This window comes from Mchenga conophoros, linkage group LG5, assembly GCF_057382185.1.
Source record: "Mchenga conophoros isolate Kocher_MC1m ecotype Shallow Benthic linkage group LG5, M_conophoros_male_GT1.1, whole genome shotgun sequence".
Taxonomy (NCBI): domain Eukaryota; kingdom Metazoa; phylum Chordata; class Actinopteri; order Cichliformes; family Cichlidae; genus Mchenga; species Mchenga conophoros.
Genome location: NC_140530.1, coordinates 2660497 through 2682663, shown reverse-complemented (window position 1 = coordinate 2682663; position 22167 = coordinate 2660497). Strand labels below are relative to the sequence as shown.

At 41.9% G+C, this 22167-nt stretch overlaps 1 protein-coding gene across 4 annotated transcripts in view; it reads left to right on the top strand.

Annotated features, from left to right (window-relative positions):
* LOC146573582 (calcium-dependent secretion activator 1-like) overlaps positions 1-22167 on the top strand; it is a 329487-nt gene that overhangs the window by 271837 nt on the left and 35483 nt on the right. For 3 of the 4 annotated variants that reach the window (XM_085272827.1, XM_085272826.1, XM_085272828.1), the window contains 2 exons: positions 3852-3884; positions 18929-19036. In XM_085272827.1, the coding sequence (XP_085128953.1) occupies positions 3852-3884; positions 18929-19036 (141 nt within the window). Of the gene's footprint in view, positions 1-3851; positions 3885-10703; positions 10883-18928; positions 19037-22167 lie in introns of those variants that run through there. The other variant, XM_085272829.1, reaches the window with a different exon arrangement.

The window sequence follows — 22167 nt, the reverse complement described above, 5'->3', positions numbered from 1 at the left end:
CAAGTGAGTCTGAAACAGACACTCGAAAAGACAAAAATGTTTTGTCGACCAGTCTGTCAGATTCACCGTTGTCAGAGAACTCAACTCATCAACTTTCACCTGAAAGACAAGTTGAAAATGATGATGAACCTGAAACCTTGCAAACAGAAACACAGATCAGAAGATCTGAAAGAATTCGCCAACCATCCCAAAGACTCACTTATCCTCAGCTAGGTAACCCACTAGTAACAGTGGTTAAATCACTCTTTCAAGGATTGAACAAAGCTTTCATCGACTCCCTTGCTAATGATGTTGCCTATTCCACCAGAGCCATGCACGGGGACGTGCATGAGATTTAAGGGGGGAGGATGTAACCCAGTGAGTTTACACGACTCAGTAATGCACTACAACATGTTATTGTTAATTGGGATTTATCATTACTCTGTTAATCACTGAGTTGATCAAAAATGAATCAATAATAAAAGATAAATACTATAAATATAAGAATAAAACCCAAAGAGTATATTTAACACCCCTACTGGTTAGGAAGGAACTAGCCCCGCCTTCCCCTGCTCTGTACCGTCACGTGCTCAGACGGAGGTGCACGAGACCATCGCTGATTTTCACCGCCAAGCTTTTCGCTGGAAAATAACTATTAACTTGATAAATTGAGCAAATATCCATACCGGAGATCTGCATGGACCTTGGAGAAACGGACCTGATTTATTGTGAACATTTCGGACCTTGAAACCATCGCGATCTGCATGGGAGCGGATGAAGTGGACAAGATCCTCTCTGAGAGTTGAACATTAGAAGTGTGCTGGCTAGGTTTTTTTTTATGGGATCGTGAGACCTGGATCTCTTCCTGACGAGGAAGATGGCGAGCCTTTCCCTTTGAACCGAACCACAGCCATTCCGAGTTGGCCCAGAAGGGCAGGTTGCTCTTCTCTCACGAACAATTGCAACAGTGCGGTAGGACGAAATCGCACCAATCACAACCTATTGGATTTGACTTGACTGAACACTGACTATTAAGCCGGCAAGACTGACATATCTGAGCTCAGATAGGATTCTGATTGTTATTATTATTGCTGTCACTGTATTTTATTTTATGATTTCATTCCTGTTCATGAAATGCTGTTAAATTGTTGCTAAATAGTTTAATACAATTCATAGCAACTTTACCTGTGGCTCCAGTCATTCTTCTCCACGCAACTCACTTTATCCCTCCTACGAATCTAGCTATTGGCCCATTCTCTCCATCTTACTTTAATTTCCCCTACCCTATCCTGTACTTGGCTACACTCAGTTAACACACTCAGAGACATAGCTTAATAAAGATGCATCAGAATAAGAATACTTCACTAATAATTTACTTGGTCTGTAAATGGCAGTGTGTAAATCATAGTGTGACGCTTTTCTACTGTAACTGAACTTTTGAATGTAATGAACAATTTTAACAGACATCTTCATTTCCTCAGTGAAAGCGCACCTATGTAGGAAATTTGTTATTAATTCTAAAGCTACCTTTTGTTCTGGTAAATTAAGGGGTTTAAATTTGATTTAATGAAAAAGCATCCATTTATCTCACTATACTGATACTCTATGTATGTATGTATCTCCTCATACACAAGTGGACCATTTTCATAAACACTGCATTGGCACTGAGTGTGCGTATACAAATATTTTATAAAACTCCCCACATTGTATGCATTTGTAAATTACAATGGTGTGCAACTATATAAATTCTCATAGCATCATATTATAATCATCTGTTTTGATATGTGTATTTCTATGCTCACTAGTTCATTGAAATTGTTATAGTTTTTATGTTAATCATTTATGCTAACTGTAATATCATTACCGTATTTTCACGACCATAAGACGCACTGTACTAAAAGGCGCAGTCTCAGTTATGTGTGCCATTACTGTATTTAACACACACATAAGGCGCACTGGACCATAGGGCGCATACAAGTACCGTATGCGTATTTAAAAATAAAGCGGGAGCAAACCTGAGTTCGGTACCTTACTCCCATTTCTATTACCGGTAATCGTCATCATCAACAACACACAAGCATACAAGTGTGCATATTTAAAAATAAAGCAGGAGCAAAACAAAGTTTGGTACTCACATTTTTATCATCAAACCCATCGAAGTCCTCATCCTCTGTGTCTGAATTGAACAGCTGCGCTAAATCTCCATCAAACATGCCAAGTTCACTTTCTTCACCGTCAGAGTCACTTTCCGTGCCGTGCGGCTCCTCGGAAATGATGCCGGCTTTTGCGAAAGCTCGAACAACAGTGCCAGCAGACATGTTAGCCCAAGCATCTACAATCCATTGGCAAATTGTGGCGTAACTCGCCCGGCGCTGCCTTCCACTCTTGGTGAAACTGTGGTCTCCATCGGTCATCCATCGCTCCCAGGCCGCTCGCAGCCTTACTTTGAACGGGCGGTTCACACCGATGTCCAGCGGCTGGAGTTCCTTTGTCAGGCCTCCCGGAATGACAGCAAGCTCACAGTTCATTTGTTTCACTAGTTTTTTCACATCGGCTGTGAGATGGGCACGCATGGAGTCACAGATTAAGAGCGATGGTGATGCGTGGAAAAAAACCACCTGGTCTCCTTACATACACCTCCCTCAGCCACTCTTTCATCATTTCCTCATCCATCCAGCCCTTTTCATTTGCCTTAATGATGATTCCTGCTGGAAACTTCTCTTTAGGCAAAGTCTTTCGCTTAAAAATCACCATAGGCGGCAGTTTCTGTCCATTAGCATGGCAGCCAAGCACAACAGTAAAAGACGACTTTTCATACCTCGTTGTGCGTATCGCTACCGTGCTGGTCCCCTTCTTCTCCACAGTGTGACTCACCGGGATGTCAAAAGTGAGCGGGACCTCGTCCATGTTTGTGATGTGGCTGGGCTGGATGTTTTTGTCGCCGATGTGTTTGCTGCAGTAGGAGCGGAAGATGGCCAGCTTTTCCTTATAATCCGCTGGAAGTTGCTGCGCTACCGTAGTCCCGGTCTGGATGGAAAAATGGCACCGTTTCATAAAACGAAAGCACCAAGACGGAACTCCTTGGAAATGTTCAATGTTCATCTCTTCAGCTAGTGAAACTGCTTTTAGCCGAATGGTGACCGTCGAAACGCTTCTCCCGCTCGTTCTTTGCTCGATGATCCACCGCTTGAGTCTTTCCTCCAACTCGGGCCACCTCGCCTTATGTCCGCGGAAACTCAGCTGCGTTTTCTTGACCTGCCGGAGCTTGTTTTCTAGCTTCCTCCATTTGCGAACCATCGATTCGTTAATCTTAAATTCTCTCGCCGCTGCTCGATTTCCATGTTCCTCCGCATAGCTGATGGCCTTCAGTTTAAACTGTGCTTCATAAGCGTGTCTCTTTGCCATTTTCAGGGTTGTTAAAACAACAATGTTCCACATAATGCACATACCTGTCCTTTTATACAGGTATGTGCGATTGTCCGGTATATACGATCAACGCCCACACTTCACCCTTTAGCGTTCTCATGGTGTTCTCTACTACGTCCTCCTTACAACACACAGGGCGCACTGCGCTATAGGGCGCGCCGCACTTTTTGAAGAAAATCTAAGACTTTTAAGTGCGCCTTATGGTCGTGAAACTACGGTAGATTTTTTGGTGAGCTTCTCTGGCACTAGCGCCCCTAAATTTCCACAACACTACAAAAGCTAAACTGTTAAATTATGAATGCAATAACAATGAGTGCATTTGTGCAGCTAATATCACCACAAATCAGTGTTTCTAGTTCAGAAGGTGAGAAGATATAAGATGCTATGTCTCACCTGGACAACTTTTGTTCAGCTGCTGTACTCAGTGTTTTTCTATCTTTGTCAAGGTAAAAGCTGCTTCGAAGTATGTGGACGTGCCTGTAAGTATTCATTTTACATCTCCGCTGTTGTAATGTATGTGTGTACAGTATGGGTCATTGTGCCTTTATCGAGTTTTGATTTGCTCATCAGATATATTTTGGAGCACTAAGAAGTACTAAATCTAAATTCTGAAAGTTTTGGTGACTGTTTGGCCTCAAAATGTCATCATTAATCCCAGTCCCTGTTGTGTTTGCATGACTCACATGCATGTGAGTGCTGTTAAGACTCCTTTGTATTGTATCACTCAACATATAATTCCATCCCTGATTCCTGATTCCATTTCATGAAAAGAATTTGAAAATCCACTTCATATGGGAGTTACATGATGACATGTGTAAATATTTTGATATTTTAAAAATGACATAGAAAACCTAATAGTTCATATTCGATAAATAATATGACGTGACATTCAGAGATAATTTGTTTACTGGTCACATCTCCCCCGAAGCCTCAGCTTACACACGATGAGTCATCACCCTCTCACAAAGTTCTCACAAAGAAAATTTCTGCCTTTGACTTTAAAATGACATTTGCTGTTTTATATGATGTATACAGTGAGTGTCGGGATTTCCATTTGCTGAAATTCCATCCATCTGTCTATTCATCCATCCAACCATTCCAGTTAGGGTTGCCAACTCCCTGAAGAAAAAAAAAGGGACGCCTAATTGGCCAGGGCTGGGCGACCCAATTGTCTTCACCCTTCCCAGTGTGGGAAGTGTAGCTCTTGTATTTGTGTGTGTAATTATTTTTTTAACCATTTGACAAAGTGCATACCCTTTTCAGCTCAATACTTTTGTTTCTAAATACGGAACGATTCTGTTTTTCAAGGGACGGTTGGCAACCCTAATTCCACTGCTGATTGGAGGTGTTGAAGGGATCCAGTGTAGAGCGAGTGTGTGTGTGTGTGTGGTTCTGCAGCATACTTAAATGGTGTATTCTGTCATTCAATGGTGATTAAATCAAATCTGACTTAAATCGCTGTTATATTAATTTTTTATAATGCTATATATAGGGATGGGTACCGGTATCCGGTGCCATGATTTTCTGATATAAACGGTAGTAACCAGACCAAAAAGCAGCGCACATTTCGGTGCTTTATTTTGGTGCTTTTTTTTTTCCTAAGATATCATACACTTTGGATTCTAGCCAATCATTTTACCTTTGCAAGCATAGTAGGCGGGCCCAGGTACGTACGTTCTTTTAGAGCAGAGCTACAGATTAAAAAATCCCAAGGTGAAGCGGTCAAAGTCTGGCTGTACTTCACAGCAAAAGATGCAAACTCAGCAGCCTGCAACAAGTGCTTTAAGGTGATACTGTGATACTGTGCAAAGGAAGTAGCACATCGAATCTGATGAAACACCTGGCGACGTATAGCATTTTGTTAAAAGCCGAGAAATGCACCGTATTTGATAGCTTGCTGCGAGACCTCACACCGAGCACATCTACTGCGGGTGGGTTGCCTGTTATCGGACCCGGAGTTAACAACATCCCCCAAGAACCCAAAGAGGAGAGTCCCGGCCCCTAGCCCTGCCAGTGTAGCAGAAATGATGAGGATGCAGCAGCAGCCGTTCTTCTCTGCGTGAGTAGCTTAATGTTGTTCGTGTGTAATTTACGTTGAGTAGGCTAACCAAGTTATTACATTAATGCATGTAAGGTGAACTAGCAAACATCATCATAGCTACATGCGGCTGTCCTCTTGTTTGATGGCAGATACTCCCTTCACCCTGGCCAAAAAGGCTAAAATGACAAAAGAAAAAGTGGAAAACAGCTAAAAATGAGAGGTTTTTGGACAAAGTTTGTGTTCTTCAGTCTTTAAGCACCGGTTCGAGCACCATTCAAGCACTGCAACCGTTTCAAAAGTACCGGTTTGGTACTGGTATTGGATAAAACCTAAACGATACCCATCCCTGGCTATATATATATATATATATATATATATATATATAATGCTTTATATTTGATATTGTCTTAACCATAGCAATATCATAACATATTGTGCTAGATCTTACTTATGAAAATAATGTCTGCTATTTTTGATGAATTTAAATGGAGCATTTTGCTTCCCTGGTGATGTGAGAATGTTTGTTTGTGTGTTCTTGTTCATCTACAAATATTTGACCATACTTTCACATCTACCATCATGATCCAGATGGTCCTGGGTGTTGTATTTCCACATTGAATGTCCCCACGTTTCCTTCCCCAAATGTCCATTCATATGTATGTGGCCAGACACTGACAGCCATCCGTGCCTCATGCATCCATCTCTGTGCCGCATACATTGTGAGTCCTTGTTGTACAACACATGCCCATTCTGCTGTCAGGTTGGCGGCGGTGGTGTTTGCATGTGTCTGTGTTGCGCGTCAGTTCTAGATAAGCTGCCAACACTTTGGCCCTTGAAAAATGCCAAATATCAAATTAATGCCTTGTCAGTAAATCTGAAGAGCCACTGTGTACGCTGGCAAGGGTCACAGTTTCTGGACCAGCATGCTAATTGTGTTCTCATCGTACAACATTTGAGTTATGCTGGTTAAAAATGGCAAAAAAAAAAAGACTCATTCACACATTGTAGGCATTACTGCAGATGTGTTATCCACATTTAGTGAGAGATGGCAATGAGTTGTTTGGATGACTTTTTGGAGTCCTGATGAATGAAATTCAAGCACAAAAGGTTAAAAGAGTGTTATTTTGTGAAATATGAAAATGGGAAAATATGTTGTTCTTAGAAAGACAGCTAAGGTGCCAACAACTGCAATGTTCAAATTCAAATTCAAATTCAAATTTTTATTTGTCACGTACACAGTCATACACAGTACGATATGTAGTGAAATGCTTGGACAACTGCTCGTGACCTAAAGAAAACAAAAAAGGAAAAGGCTATGAATAAGATAGGAAATAAATATGAAAAATTAAAAAGGGTAAATTTAACTAGGAAGGAATAAAATATAAATTAAGGTTAAAAATGAAATAACTGTACAACACAAATTAGAATGAAGGGTAAATTTAACTGGGAAGAATAAGATAAAATATATAAATTAAAGTTGAAAATAAAATAACTGTACAACAAAATACACAATATAGAACTATATAAGAATGTATGAAGAAATCTAAATATAAATAAATATATACACAATAACAGCAGCTGTACAAGTATTAACCGGAAATGAAGAATATAGTGACCAGTGTTGTGCAAAACCAAAGTCCAGAAAGTCCAGTGTGTGTGTAAGAACTGTATGTGTGGATCAGTACTGTGTATAAGTAAGTAAGTAAGTAAGTAAGTAAATTTTTATTTATATAGCACATTTCTAGATAAAAGATCACAAAGTGCTTCACAAGGTATAAAACAAAAACAGACAAAAGTTAACAAAATGCAATTCTAAAAAGATGTGTTTTTAGTTGTTTTTTTGATATTTCAGATATCAGAGTGGCGGGCCTCCTAACAGGCTGTTGTCCAAGTGACAGTTCCCCATTCACGTTGCACATGCCCAGACTGCAGAGACTAGTTTCAGTCAATCTCAACTCCGTCACAAGAGCTTGGTGTGCAACCCTGTAATGACCGAATGTTCCTCCTTTCCAAAATAACCCTCAACGATTTGTGAACCATCTCGGCTCGAATGTAGTAGAGCTGGCTTCCACTTGATTATGAGACAATTTATCATGTTAGATCTCATCATCAATAAATACGGTTTCTTATCTGATTTTAATGGTTCTGCAACTGCTGACAGCTGAGACAGTAAATCAACATACTGTGATCATCACTAAGCCAATATGTTTATGGTGGCAGTGTGAAAATGCTGCTGCTAAGCAGGTATGACAACTAATATACTACTGCTAATACTACTGTGCTTAAGCACATCAGCAGACTGATCAGCAGACTGCAAAAAATCACAACCCACACAGACAGTGAGACTGGTGGGTTGAACTGAATTTCCCGGAGGAACCTAGTGGAGTAGCTTAATATTTACTAAAATACACTGATGAAAACTTTGCTCTGCTGTGGGCACTAGAGAATATTTGGTAGCACTTTCTATCAGAGCTCATCAATAATGTGATAGTCGGATATTATGGTGAAAACAAGAAGGGAATGATAGGGAGATAAGTTATTACCACTTATTTACCAAAGTTATATCAAAGTAAGAACAATTTCTTTCATCAACAATAGTTATACCTGCATTTAGGTTAAGCTAAGTAATATTACACTTAGATTTGTGAAACAGGGTAACAGGGTCCTAAAACTCCCAGCTGCCAAATCCAGGCTCAACACTTGAAATCAATTCCAAATCTAGCATCTATTTACAAAACCTTTGCAGCTGAGACAAATGTCACGTGGCTTTTGCTTGTGTTGAAAGCTATCCCAGCACCTGGATGTTGTGCATGTGAGCCCCTCACTTTAAAAACTTTGGCCCTTTCATTGTGAATAGTGTGACGTCCCATACCATAATGTAAAAAGCAAGGTAGCTCCTGGTTCTGGTATGCTAGTGTTACAGCTTGAATGTTATATATTGAAACCAATGTGATCCTCTGGCCAGCTTTATTGGCTTTTGCAATATTGCCAGGCCAATTGGCCATTGCCAATGCATCGATTGTGGTGACCACTTGGGAAATAAAGAGGTTAACACTTTAGTATACAATAGTAAGGTCTCAGTTAATAGTTCATTCATCATTTATAAATGATGAAGTTACAATTTCTTAATAGTATTATTGCACCAAACACGTTTTTTAGAAGCAAAGGTTAATGGTTTGTGGTATAGGAAATAGGTATCAGAACAATAGTAGGCAAGTATTCAGATGAACATTGATACACATAAAGATTACAAAATGAACTACTTTTGTGTGTTCATAAAGGTTTTTATAAATGCTTATTTCATATTGTACTTCATGTTAAATTCAGTCAGTTACTAATAGCTGACTAACTATTTTGTTTAACCACATTTAAAATGAGAGACAAGCTATACCTCACAAAGCTTCAACAAATCAAACTGAAAGGTCAGCAGGACCAAACAATCCTCAGCTATCTAACAGAAAAAGGAAACAAAGCACAACATGATATAGAACAGATTCACAACAAGATGCACACCCTTAAGGTTAACAAAATACTGAGGACCAGTGTGAGTTTGTAGGATGGGAGAGACACACTGAGCATCCGGAGTCACAGCGTACTTTAAGTGGAATATGAAGCACCTTCATTCAAAATAAAACATCAATATTGTTATCACAAATCATCAGTGAATATGCTTAAAAATCAAGCATGAACACCATAGAGTATTCCTCATATTAATAGTATTAGTATTCCTCTCTGTTAATAAAGCAGTGCATGGTAATGTCTCTGAAATGTTTAAGAGTTTGGAAATTCTTTACTTTGTTCCTCAAGTTCAGTTTTCCTTTTGTTTGTAGTCAGCTAGCTTTAGTTAGACAAGTGTAGCACTGTAGCAAACTTTTCCGTCACTGCCCATTTCAAGGCTAAAAACTCTGCCCATAAAAACTTATGGGCAGAATAACAAGATTCACTCCTAGACAACCCACCGCTTCCATAAACTATTACCCTGGTCTGGCCATTTTGCTCTTAATAGAGTGCGGCACCAAGCCCTGTAGTGCTGGTGTCAGTATGGAGCGTATATAGCAGTTTAAGGTCAGCAAAACCCAATGCAGGTGCAGTACTGAACTTTTCAATGACGGTTTTGAAAGCAAGATCACAAGAGGGAGTCCATCGCTCACCGAAAGGTGTCTTGGGGTCATGGTACTGGACAGACTTAGCTTTAGGCTTTGTGCTTTTGCGCAAAGGAGGGTAGCCTGATGTTATGTTAGTGAGGGGCTTAAAAATGCTCGAATAGTTCTTAATGAACCGCCTGTAGTACTCTGAAAAGCCTAAGAATGAGCGGAGCTGTTTAACATCACGGGGCACAGGCCAGGTGATGAGATGATGAGATGAAATGGCCTTTATTTGTCAGTTGCAGGTCTTTTGCCCACAAACGAGATGACAGACCTTGCCGACCGTACATACAATACACAAACATCACATTGGGGAGACAGGTCAGGCCAGGTAGCGAGGAAAAAAAACATTGAAATGTGTAACATAAAAGGATAATACAGGAATGCACAGATATCAACACACCATAGCACAATAAACACAGACAGCAACATGGGAAAGAGTCCCAGTGTGTACATCTGATCTGGGACCGCTGCAATCTTTCAACTGCGCCTCCAACTGACCCGATGTCCAGATCAGAGAGGTGGTAAGCCTTGGAGGTGGCATTGGTGTCACGGTTCTGGGTCCGTTGGACCCAGTATTTTGAGTTTATTATATTTCGGTTTAATTCTGCTTCATGGATTGTTTTCTTATTCTCATAGTGATGATGATGATTATTTCTTGTTTCTGTTTATTCGTGCTTAAGGATTTGTTCTCAGTTATATCTCACGTTTAGTTTAGTTCAGGTTCCATGTGTCATTCTCTGTCTGTCTCTCAATGTAAAGTCTGCATGCTTGTTTAGTAATTCATGTTTCCTGTTTTATTGTGAAAGTCTTTGTCTTATGTTAGTGTGTGCAGCTCTGTTCCCCCCGTCTCGTTAACCCTGATCTCTCCCAGCTGTGTCTCCCTCCTGTTGCCCATTCGCTGATTACCACCCTGTGTATATTAGCCCTGTGTTTTCCTGTGCTCAGTGTCGCGTCGTACCCTCAGATTATGCCTGTGTGTTTCGGTTTTCCATATTCCATGGTCACTTCATGGTCACTGTTTCTTTGGTTTCTGTATTCATGTCACTTGACGTTTGGTTTTCATGTCAACAATAAAAGCTGAGGTTCTGATTTATAATTCTGTGTTCGAGTCCTGCGCTTGGATCCTCCTCTCCGCCTGCCCGCACACAGAGCCCTGACAGAACGACGCGACCATAAGATGGATCCAGCGGACTCACCTTTTGCCTCAGAGGGAAAGTACCTCGCACAGCTGTGGGATTATTGCTGGCGCATAATTCACGCTGTGGATAACTACAAGAGGCTTCTAGAGGTAGTGTTTCTAGACAACTTCTTGTCATCCCCTACCTTCGCCATAACCTTTCTGGACATTAACGGATTAAAAACGATAGTAACAGCTCTGAGAGCCAGTTTTTGTTTTGAACTGTTTGGCATGGGCGGCCCAGGGAAGGAGGATTCAGCTGCTCTCCTGGAGGCCCTCGCCACTTGGTGCGCTCGACGTCAGCAGTATGTTTTGCCAAGGTTCATTGCCAAGTCGTTCGATCCACCGTTAAAGAAGAAATGCAGCCCTCACCATCATCATCCAACCACACTTCCATTCTCTCCTGTGGTACGGACTGGAGCAGTTGTCATTTTCACACCACAGCAGGAGCAGCCACAGCAGAATTTCTCCAAGCCACCTTCAGCTCAGTTAGCTGATCAGCAGCCACCTTTAGCTCAGTGTCCAGTGTTTGCTGCTCAGCAGCCGCCTGTAGCTCAGTGTCCAGTGTTTCCTGCTCAGCAGCCGCATGTAGCTCAGTGTCCAGTGTCCCCTGCTCAGCATCCACCTGTAGCCCTGTCACCTACTCCACCGCTTTCATCTCAAATTCAGTCACCCGTAGTTCAGTCTTCACCCTGGCTACCCATAGCTCAGGCTCTACCACAATCAGACCTTCTCCAAACATTGTTACAGTCCATAGCCCAGTCAGTAGCGCAGTTAGTGGAGGAATCCTTAGCTTTGTCATCTGCTAAGTCAGTCACTCATCTTCACCCTCAGTCAGGGGTCCCTATTGCCTCTGGTCCTGCTTCTGCTCCAGCTGGAGGGCCTGAGGAGCCAGTCCAGCCTAAGGTTTCGTCTGCTGGGGGTTCGTGAGAACCCAGCCAGCCTCATGTTTCGTCAGCTGGGGGTTTGGGAGAACCCAGCCAGCCTCGAGTTTCGTCTGCTGGGGGGTTTGGGAGAACCCAGCCAGCCTCGAGTTTCGTCTGCTGGGGGTTCGGGAGAACCCAGCAAGCCTCAAGTTTCGTCTGCTGGGGGCCCGAGCCGCCCGTCCAGCCTCCTGCCACGTCTGCTGGAGGGCCCGAGCCGCCCGTCCAGCTTCCAGTCACGTCTGCTGGAGGGCCCGAGCCGCCCATCCAGCTTCCACTCACGTCTGCTGGAGGGCCCGAGCCACCCGTCCAGCTTCCAGTCACGTCTGCTGGAGGGTCCGAGGAGCCTGCCCAGCACATCCTCACATCTGCTGACGGTCCGGGGAAGTCTGTTCAGCCGTCATCTGCTGAATCATCCCCCCCGACTTCTACATCATCACCATTCGCATCACCGCCTGCTAGGGCTGCTCGATTATGGCAAAAATGATAATCACGATTATTTTCACTGAAATTGAGATCACGATTATTTGACGATATTTATTTAACCCTTTAAGACCTACTATAGAACCAAGTCCGCCAGAGCTTATATAATTTTTTTACATGTTGTAGTGCCATTTGTGGGAGCATTTCAAGTTGCTATACAACTGTTATAGCCCATATTTTAATAATATGTATGCATTAAGTCCATAATAACTACATAAATTGCAAAAAAGTGCAATAAACTACAAAAAAATTGAAAATCGTTTTTGTTTTTTTACATATATTTCTACTTGGAGAAATTTAAGAGGTTTATCCCTCAAAACTTTAAATACAAAAAAGTTGCAAAAAATAGTTTACAACAACAGGAAATTTATTTTGAGTGTCTTCATAGTTTTATTTTGGAGATACACCAATTTTTATATACTGCAGGAAAAACAAAAAAACAATCCTATGATGCAAATTTGCAAAGAAAACAGCAGGTGCATCAAAATAAACTATTTCCAGCAGTGCAATTCGAGTTCTAAGCATCCCAGAAACTATTCAGAAAAGTCAAACATGACCAGTATAGGTTTTTAAGGCCTACAAATAAAAAACTACATTTCCGCGAAAATGACGTCACTTCCGGTTTCGGCCAGGAAATGGCGGTCATGCGATAGTTCGCGCTGACTTCTGTTTCACTGTGGGAAGTATTATAAACAGCTGATCGGATCGGCAAAGCGTGTTTCTGGAATATTATGTTTTTGTTCCTGCAAGCGCTTTTTATACAATTTTTGCAAAGCTTTATGTGGAAGGAAACCGTGACTGAGGACAAGCTGATGGCATAAGATGTAAGTACAACTCCTCCAGTTTCATATGCAAAACAAATTATTGCGCTAGCTTACGCGGTTCAGGTTCTACAGGGATTTAAAAATAGTTACACAAAATGGAGTGTGCAGCTCTGACCGTCTTTAAAGGGTTAACAATAACAACGTATTGAATAATGACTTTAAAAAATAATATAAAATAGTGTGCAACACCACTGAAGTTTTTTTACCTCTCTTTTCAACCAACAGCAGTCACTCTCCTCTTCAAATAACTTCTGCTTAGCTTTCTGAGCTTCCCTCGGGTCCTCTTAATCAGCGGTCTCCACCCTTTTTTGCGCCACGGACCGGTTTATGCCCGACAATATTTTCACGGACTGGCCTTTAAGGTGTCGCGGATAAATGAGGGAGGGGCTAATAATCGGCTCAGTCATTTTTAATGATCGTTGAAAGCCCAGATCGTAATCGTGATTAAAATTCGATTAATTGAGCAGCCCTACCGCCTGCAGCGTCGCTGCCGTCAGGTTCCGCGGCCGTCCCGCTGCCGTCAGGTTCCGCAGCCGTCCCGCTGTCTTCATCCACGCCTGGTCCAGCCTCCGTGACTTCATCCACGCCTGGTCCAGCCTCCGTGTCTTCATCCACGCCTGGTCCAGCCTCCGTGTCTTCATCCACGCCTGGTCCTGCCTCCGTGTCTTCATCCACGCCTGGTCCTGCCTCGCCTGGTCCTGCGGTTGCCACGCCACCGTCAGAGCCAGCTCGACCCGTTCCGCCTCGCCTCTGCCGGCCGTTTTCCGGGCCTCTAAGGTGGCGTCATGGCCTTCGGGGACCGCCTCCGGAAAGGGTTTGTCGCCGCCGCCATCGCGGCCGACCTCCGGACCTGCTCAGTGGCCGCCACTGCCTTCCAAGTGGTCGGCCTCCAGAACTGTTTGCCCGTCGCGGCCGGCATCGCGGCCGACCTCCAGACCTGCTCAGTGGCCGCCACTGCCTTCCAAGTGGTCGGCCTCCAGAATTGTTTGCCCGTCGCCGCCGTTGCCGTGTGCACGCTCTGCCCCTGGAGCTGTTTGCCCGTCACCGCCGTTGCCGTGTGCACGCTCGGCCCCCTGATCTGTCTTGGCTCTTGTGTTGTCGGCCTCCGGGTCGACCCCCAGACTTTACTGTGGCCTCATGACTAGTCTTGTTTTGTGTTGTCCTGTTTTTGGTTTAATCCGGACTCTTGTGCTCCTTGTTTTTTTTGTTTTGGACCCTCCTTCCTGGACCCCCTCTGCCCGCCCTGGTCTGGTGCTCGGGTTTGTTGTGCTTTTTTGTTTAGGGCTGTCGGGAGCCAACCCTTAGAACATGAGAACGCCATGTTTCATAGTCAGCTTCACTGTAAGTTCTGGGCATCTTGCCAGATAAAGCTCTGAGTCTTAATATAGAGTGAGCATGTGATGCCTTTTCAACACTCTTGACAACATGCTCGACTACTATTTTCTGAACCTCTGGTGGGCCGAGGTCAGTTGGACTCAATATTTGAGGTGTCAAGTTTGGTCTTATGGGGCGTTGGAATGTGCCCTGAATGAGTTCAGGAGGGTGAGCCAGTTCAGTTAAAACTGAAGGTGAGATTCCAAGTTGTGTGGATCCTACCACAGGGCAAGTCTGATCAGCAGTGTCATTTTCAGGGTTTATTTCAGCTGTCTCAGCAGCTTTAATGGTCTTCCCTATTGTGGACATGGCCTCCCGCAACACTTCCTCGAAATCCTTCCCAGTTAACTTGGCTAAACCTTTCAGGTTGCTAATATAAGCTTCAGTAACACTGCCCCCTACGGTCTTGGTATAGACGTCAGTTAAGGCTCGAATGCGGTAACTGACATTTGGATTCTCAGTGGACTGTAAGAGGTAAGGCAGCTTAGGTGCTAATATTTCAACAGCTGCACTGGACTCAAACTCTACAATCTGACTTTTGTGGAATGCAGAAGAGTCATCATCGACAGCGAGTACTCTACGAATAGTACCATGTTGCTCTAGAAACTCAAATACCTCTTTGTCTATCTCTCTATCTGCAACACCGCTAAAAATTATGGCATTTGGTACTTTAATGGCATACTTGTTGTCAAAATCCATTTTCACAGTATGCGAGTTGTCTGATCAAAGGGCAAAAAGGATTCCAATGTTGTCACACAACACTCTAGGCTCCTGGCTGGCTCGCCACTTTTTATTCTATGTAAATGGCCTGTATTTATATAGCGCTTTACTAGTCCCTAAGGATCCCAAAGCGCTTTACATATCCAGTCATCCACCCATTCACACACACATTCACACACTGGTGATGGCAAGCTACATTGTAGCCACAGCCACCCTGGGGTGCACTGACAGAGGCGAGGCTGCCGGACACTGGCGCCACCGGGCCCTCTGACCACCACCAGTAGGCAACGGGTGAAGTGTCTTGCCCAAGGACACAACGACCAAGACTGTCCAAGCCGGAGCTCGAACCGGCAACCTTCCGATTACAAGGCGAACTCCCAACTCTTGAGCCACGATCGCCCCTATGTAGCACTGGTGGTGCAATACTAGTGGGCATGTAAGACCTGTTAGTGCTACTTCTAGCCTTTTTTGCATGTAGTACAGGCAGTATAGTTACCTTTAACCGCAGTATGAGGACAGAGGGGAAATATGGGCCAGATCGGAGAGGTTCTAGATTCGTAGGAGCCAAGGGTGTCTGACAACAGAGGACTTCTACACAGTAGGTGTAAAAAAACAAACAAAATTGCATTTATTAACAGTTATCAACGTTTAGCAGGTTGTGCACATTTAACAAAAGTAGAGTGCACTTCGTGGAAACAAAATTGAATAAAATAAACCCCATGTCGCAGGTTGCCATTGGGGATCCACACGCAGGACTCCTGATTTGCAAGTTAACAATAAAAGTTTATTTACAGTTTCTTCACCGAGTGTATTTACAGGCTGGGGTAGTGGTATATACTGTACAAGACGTGAGGGGGCAGGGCTCCAGGGATCCGGGGAAAAGGGGAATCACACACACGCTCCACTCCGACCTCTCTCTCTACTAGTGACCAGTTGCTCCTTCCACACACCGCTCGAGGAAACACAGGGATGGGTCCGGGAAATCTAGGTACAAAGATACACACGTTAATATCTAGCACGCAGGCACGAGAAACCTGACAAGAGTTTAACAACGATCCACCGCTGAACAACAGACCTCTTACCTCTTAAGAACCAGCTGGTCTTGATGAGGTCCAGGTGTTTCCAATGCAGGGAGGCGTGGGCCGAGAGCGTGAACCCACCATGAGTTCCACCCCAGCAAAACAGGAGAGAGAGAGAGAAACAAAGAGAGAGAAAGAGAGACCGAGAGATAGGAGCATAATGATCAGCCCCTTGCTGATCCCCCAGGCCGTGACACCCCACAAATAGTCGACCCAAGGATATATTGTCTTTTGTGTCCTTTTTTAAAAGTCAGTTGCAGTCTCTCAATGTTCAGTAGTCACTCAGTGTGTTTGTAACCAGTCGGGTTACAATCTACCAGTTCATCCGGCTCTTTGGGCTGGGCTCGCCATCCAGTACTGGAAAAGGGATCCTCGATTCTTCTCAGGTCCTCAAAACCAATCCAATCGAAGTAAGCAAAGAAAAAAAACCTGACCATGTAAAGCAACAAATGCTACACGGGGCTTCACAGTGCTCACGTTGGCTCACGGCCTTCGGAACACACTATCACTCTCATTATTTTCAGCGAAGAAGGACTTTTACTTTCCAGTTAGCTTCTTCACCGCACGGGTAATGGATCTTTCACCGTCTCTGTCTCTGGCGTATCTGACTGGTACACGAAGGCACACACAGGTGTCCAAGCAGCGCACACAGGTTGGGGGAAGGTCAGACCAGCCAATGAGTGGTTGCTCAGTGGATCTAACAAACACACTCTAAAGGACAAAGTCCTGCCTCTATACCATTTATCCACATATTAGTTAAACTTATGTTTACATGCTTTTTATTAGTATTTATTATATTTAATAAATATAGACATGTGCGGAATCCACAGAAACCTCAGAATCTCAGCTAAAATGTCATATAAACCATTTCTACAACTACCAAACACACCGAAAACAAGCTGTGATTAAACGAGCAGTTATGTAAATGCACAGAAGTCCGCTAAACAAACAAAACCCAACCAGAAATTCTTCAGACTTCATGTAACCGGCTAAAGATAGGCTGGTTAGCTTCCAGGGCTATCACTGACTCCACACACCAAGTTTCACCACGATCAGACCAAAATTCACTGAATGAGCTGCAAAAGAAGACCACAAAAACAAACAGCGGCGCAAATGCGCTAGGACAGAAATTGGCTTACCGTCCCGAGTTCCTCCATTATTTTCGCCGGTAGCCGGTAGCCACGTGATTACCAGTAGTTACCATGCCTACCTAGCCACATCAGAGCTGTTTTCCGTCAACAACCTCCATTTTAGACCCACCTACGTGACTGGACAGACGCCACATGCAGTAAATTTGGTAAAAACGTGGGTTTTGGCATTACAACGTCTGATTGGTTGAAGTGACGTGAACGTGACATCATTACTGTGAATCTATTGGCTCAAACGATTAAAAAGAGGTGTCAATCATGCAAATTGACCAAAAGACACCAAAGTTACAGGCCCTCGGAGTTTAAAGGGCCAGAGACCAATTAAACGCTTCATGCGCACTGCAGAAAAGGGCCATTACAATGTAAATGTGTGGTTAATTCTTCAAAAATCTATTTTTAAAAAAAGCATTTTTAGGCCTGTTAATAAAATGTATTATTAATCTGCTCTTTAATACCTAAAAAAATCAACTGGCATGGTGTCCAATTGTGTGCCAAAATTGGACATTTTTGTACGTCTGGATATTCATGTATTGACAGGGCTGTAATTTTTCACTGTTTCACTTTAGAAACATAAATCTTTGCACAGATGATGTTTATATGTTGGTTACTGAATTTCTGGAACCAAATGTGATCTGAGGCATATTTTTAAAAGGGTTATCTGCTAAAATAAAAAAAAAAATAAAAAGAATTAGGCGAGGATAAAATCTACTTACTTTTTCTGTGTTCCAGTCTCAGTAACTTTGACACAGTAATATCTGCTTCAATATTTACACCTCTGATGAAATTTCCCAAGTGTTAGCTTTATTTTGATACCAAGATTGTAAGGACAGAGTTTGTAATTGCAGAGAAATAATCAATAAAATTTGGGCATTACATTTTCGAGCAGGAAGCTCAGAAACCCCCCTGGGGCTTAAGAGGTAAAGATAATATTGTTTCTCTTTCTATCTTAAACACACCTAAACGCACTCACATTACGGTCCAACATCCATTTCGATATTCTGCTTTTAAGTGAGGTATTTTTGCATCATGCAATAAATATTTGTATTTTCTGTATCACTATGAGCTTTGTCTGTTTCCTTTCTCTGTTGTGAAGATAACTGAGACTTGAGATCCGGCTGACCTTTCACTTTCATTTGTGAATGCTTTGTAAGGCAAACCTTGTTGTGTGACCTCAATTAATTTGAGATCACACAAAGTACTAAAGCTAACAGCTAATAAAATAAGTACACACTCAACCAACTAGTTTCATATATGCATACATTTTCATCTAACTTCTTCTTTCATCAGTTGCTAAATGATACCGTGAACTATGAACAGCTGTTTAATAACTTTTTTGTAGATGACATAAAATTTCATAAAAATGCTATTATTAAACATGTATGAGCGTATTACGCCATTAATTATCCATGTTTATAAATTACATACCAGCGAGTTAACTATTCATTAATGCTTTACTAAAGCTTTTAAGTGTATAGTCATTATAAAGTGTCACCATGAGGAGTAAATCATGTACCTTCCAAAATACACTTTGTCATTTTTACTGTTTTTCTAAGCAAAGACAATTTTTATTTGATGTCTTTTTCTCCTTTTTCCGGGTTATTTACAGAAGCCAGGGATGGATGTAGCTGACAGTTATGTGACATTTGTCCGTCATTCCCAGGACATGCTGCGGGAGAAGGTCAATGAGGAGGTGTATGTAGAGCGAATATTTGATGTAAGTAAGCTACAGCATTGCCTCTTTTCTCCAAATCAAAGAGTAACACCAAAGTTTCATTTACTTCATTTGCGCTTAATGTGCAGCTGTCAGGTAAATATTTAGTTTCACATCATTGCAAGTGAAAAGAGAACAGTAAATGTTCGCAAGTATTAAGGTTTGCTTGTTTTTTTTTTAAAGGGTTTTTTTAAAATTAATGTATAGTTGGAGGTGAGTTAAACAAACCAAACACACAGCACTTTAAGCTACTGCAGTTCTTACATTCAGTGTAACAGAGATTCCAAATAACAAACGTAGGCAACGAGATTGGTTGTTTGTTATTTGTTACTGCTGGACAAGAACAAATGCTAACAACTGCAAGCAGATAACTCCAGGAGGATCCAAGGCCTGCACAAAAGTGTACAAAAAAAAGTTCGCTCTTTCTGCATGTGATATACACAATGAGTGAGTTGATATATTTACAAAAAGTGCCATGTAAAGATCATGTAACAGGCACAAAGCCTGACATGACTAAGGCCTCTTCGCAAGAAGTACACAGAGTTATTATAGAGATTTGGAGGCCAAGGATAGAACAGGAATGCTGCTGGAACCCAAAATGTCCAGATGTTGGGAGGAAAACATACAGCAGCTGATATTTCAATATGAAGCTCACAAACTCAGCAATGCGCAGAGGGACATTCAGAGACTGTAAGAAAGTGGAAAGGTCACAGTGTCTTATTAAAACAGTACACAGGTTTTTTTTTAATAAAAAGACAAAAAAAAATAAGCAAACAAGCAAAACTGGCAGTTACTAATGTTTTGTAAACTCTGAAGAGTACACAGAGCTCAGGGCTTTTGTTAACAGGTGATACAAATTCCCATAGTCAACACTCTACTCCATAGCTTAGAGTGCATTGACGTATATTTCAATTACTGCCTCACAGGAGAGGAGAGAAGCCAAATGCAAGACATTGACATTGACACCCAGGTTTGTGAATGTGATAACTCAGGGATGAGGCAATGTAGGAGTTTGAAATTGATACCTCAGTGCATCTATTAAAAATCTCGGAAGGTCTCATTGACCTCAACTGTAAGGTCAAAGGTCAATGAGATTCATGAGAGCCAAAGTTTTCTGAAAATCTTGTGAATGCGCTAATTTGAGAATGAGGGGAAGTAGATTTTTGAATTGATGCCATAGGTGTTTCTATGGCAAGCCGAGGGGTAGCACTGGCAGCGGACAGTACTAGTTTAAAAACCTCTGGTTAACTTTCATGCATTACAGTTAAATTAAAGTGCATTAAGACAAACCTTAAAAATTTACAGTAGTGTTCAAGAGTCTTGAGCCATCTAACCTCTATTTGTATTTTGATAGAAAAATGAAATATAGGTACAGTGATTTACTGAAATGTTCAAACATACGTGGAAATACAGTTTATAAAACACTGTAAAGGCAGAGTTTGTATTCTGTTTGAAAGTCGATCTTTGGTATGACCAAGTTTACTCTTCAACACCATCTGAACTCTGTCCAAGCCCACTTGTAATTTCTGTAACTACTCCTCAAGAAAGGTTCTTCATGCTTCGTGAAGGACATTTCAAAGTTGCTCTTAGATGTTGGCTGCCCTCTGTTATGTTTGTTTGTCATCAAGATGATCACACACGGCTTCAGTAATGATTTGGTCCAAGCTCTTAGGAGGTGAATCTATGACAGATAATGTTCCATTATGTGTTTTTCTATCCAGGTATGCTTTCACTGCATTGATATTTTGATTGGGGTCATTGTTATTCTGAAAAATGAAGTTGCTGCTATCCATCCATTCTCTTCCACTTATTCAATTCAAGGTTGCTGAGGAGCTCAAGCCTATCCCAACTACCATAAACAGGCCATAATATTAGACAGGTCACCAGGCTGTCCCAGGGCTAACATAGAGAAAGAGACAACTTTGTCCTGTCTCCCTCCCCTCACCCAAACTGGTCAATGAGCTTTGTAAGGTTTCTTCCTGTTAAAAGGGAGTTTTTCCTTCCCACTATCGCCAAAGTGCTTGTTCATAGAGGGTCATCTGATTGCTGGAGTAATTCTGTATTCTTTTGGGGTATTTACCTTACAATATAAAGCACCTTTATAGGGACTGTTGTTGTGATTTGGCGCTATATATATAAAATTGAATTGAATTGTTAACCCCTTCAGACTTGTTGCTGATTTCAAGTCCAGTTCTTGTGTAGTCTGGCATGCTTCAGCCTTTTCTGATGATTCTGTTCCTTAAGATTGGCTTCTGGACAGCCGTCCTTCCAATGAGACCAAATCTAATGAGAAACAGGACATGGATTAACTGATGGGTCATTTGCATCACTGTGTGAGATCTGGATTTTTTTCTGTATTTCCCCATTGTTAATGTGCTCTAAATAGTTTTTCACAGCTGTCAATTCTTCTTTTGCTCTCAACTTATTTAACTGCTGGGATGTTTCACTCGTGTTTGAAGCTTTCTGAAAAATGTGGCTAATCACAGTTAGATTTGAAGAGCTTTTCCCCTTAATAAACTTCTTTGTTTAGTGTCACAATTTGTTTGATGATTTGAAAACTATCCCAAAAAGTTTCATAGCACTTTAGGTGTCATATTTGATTACTTTTCTTGGCAGAGTTTAATTTAATGGCCTGGCTTCCTTTCTTATTAAACATACACTTCCAGTCACTGTGACCAAATAGTTCAGTCTTTGTTCCATTAGACCACAATAGAAAAGATTTCCATCTGGGCAACTACAAATTTCTGTTGAGTTTAAATGTATTGCGATACTGCGATATCTGCTTCTAATAAAACATATATTTACACATATTCTTAAACTCTCTAAATATAGTAGTCAGGTGTTATATATATTAGTCAATAAAGAAAAAACAGGTTTTCTCAGTGTTCATAGTTTTACTGTATGAGATAACACCAGGAAAAAGGGAAAAACATTCATTTGGTGAGTAAAAGAGACATACGGCTGCTTTCCAAGTCAAAGTTTTTTATAAAACACAAAGAGAAAGAAGTAACATGTATTTACAAGAATGTACAGTGAAAAATATAATATAAAAACAAACATGCATCGCCTTCAAAAATTCGAAGATACTTCAAATAAATTGTCGTTTGAATAAAAAAAAAGGATAAAAGGTAAAT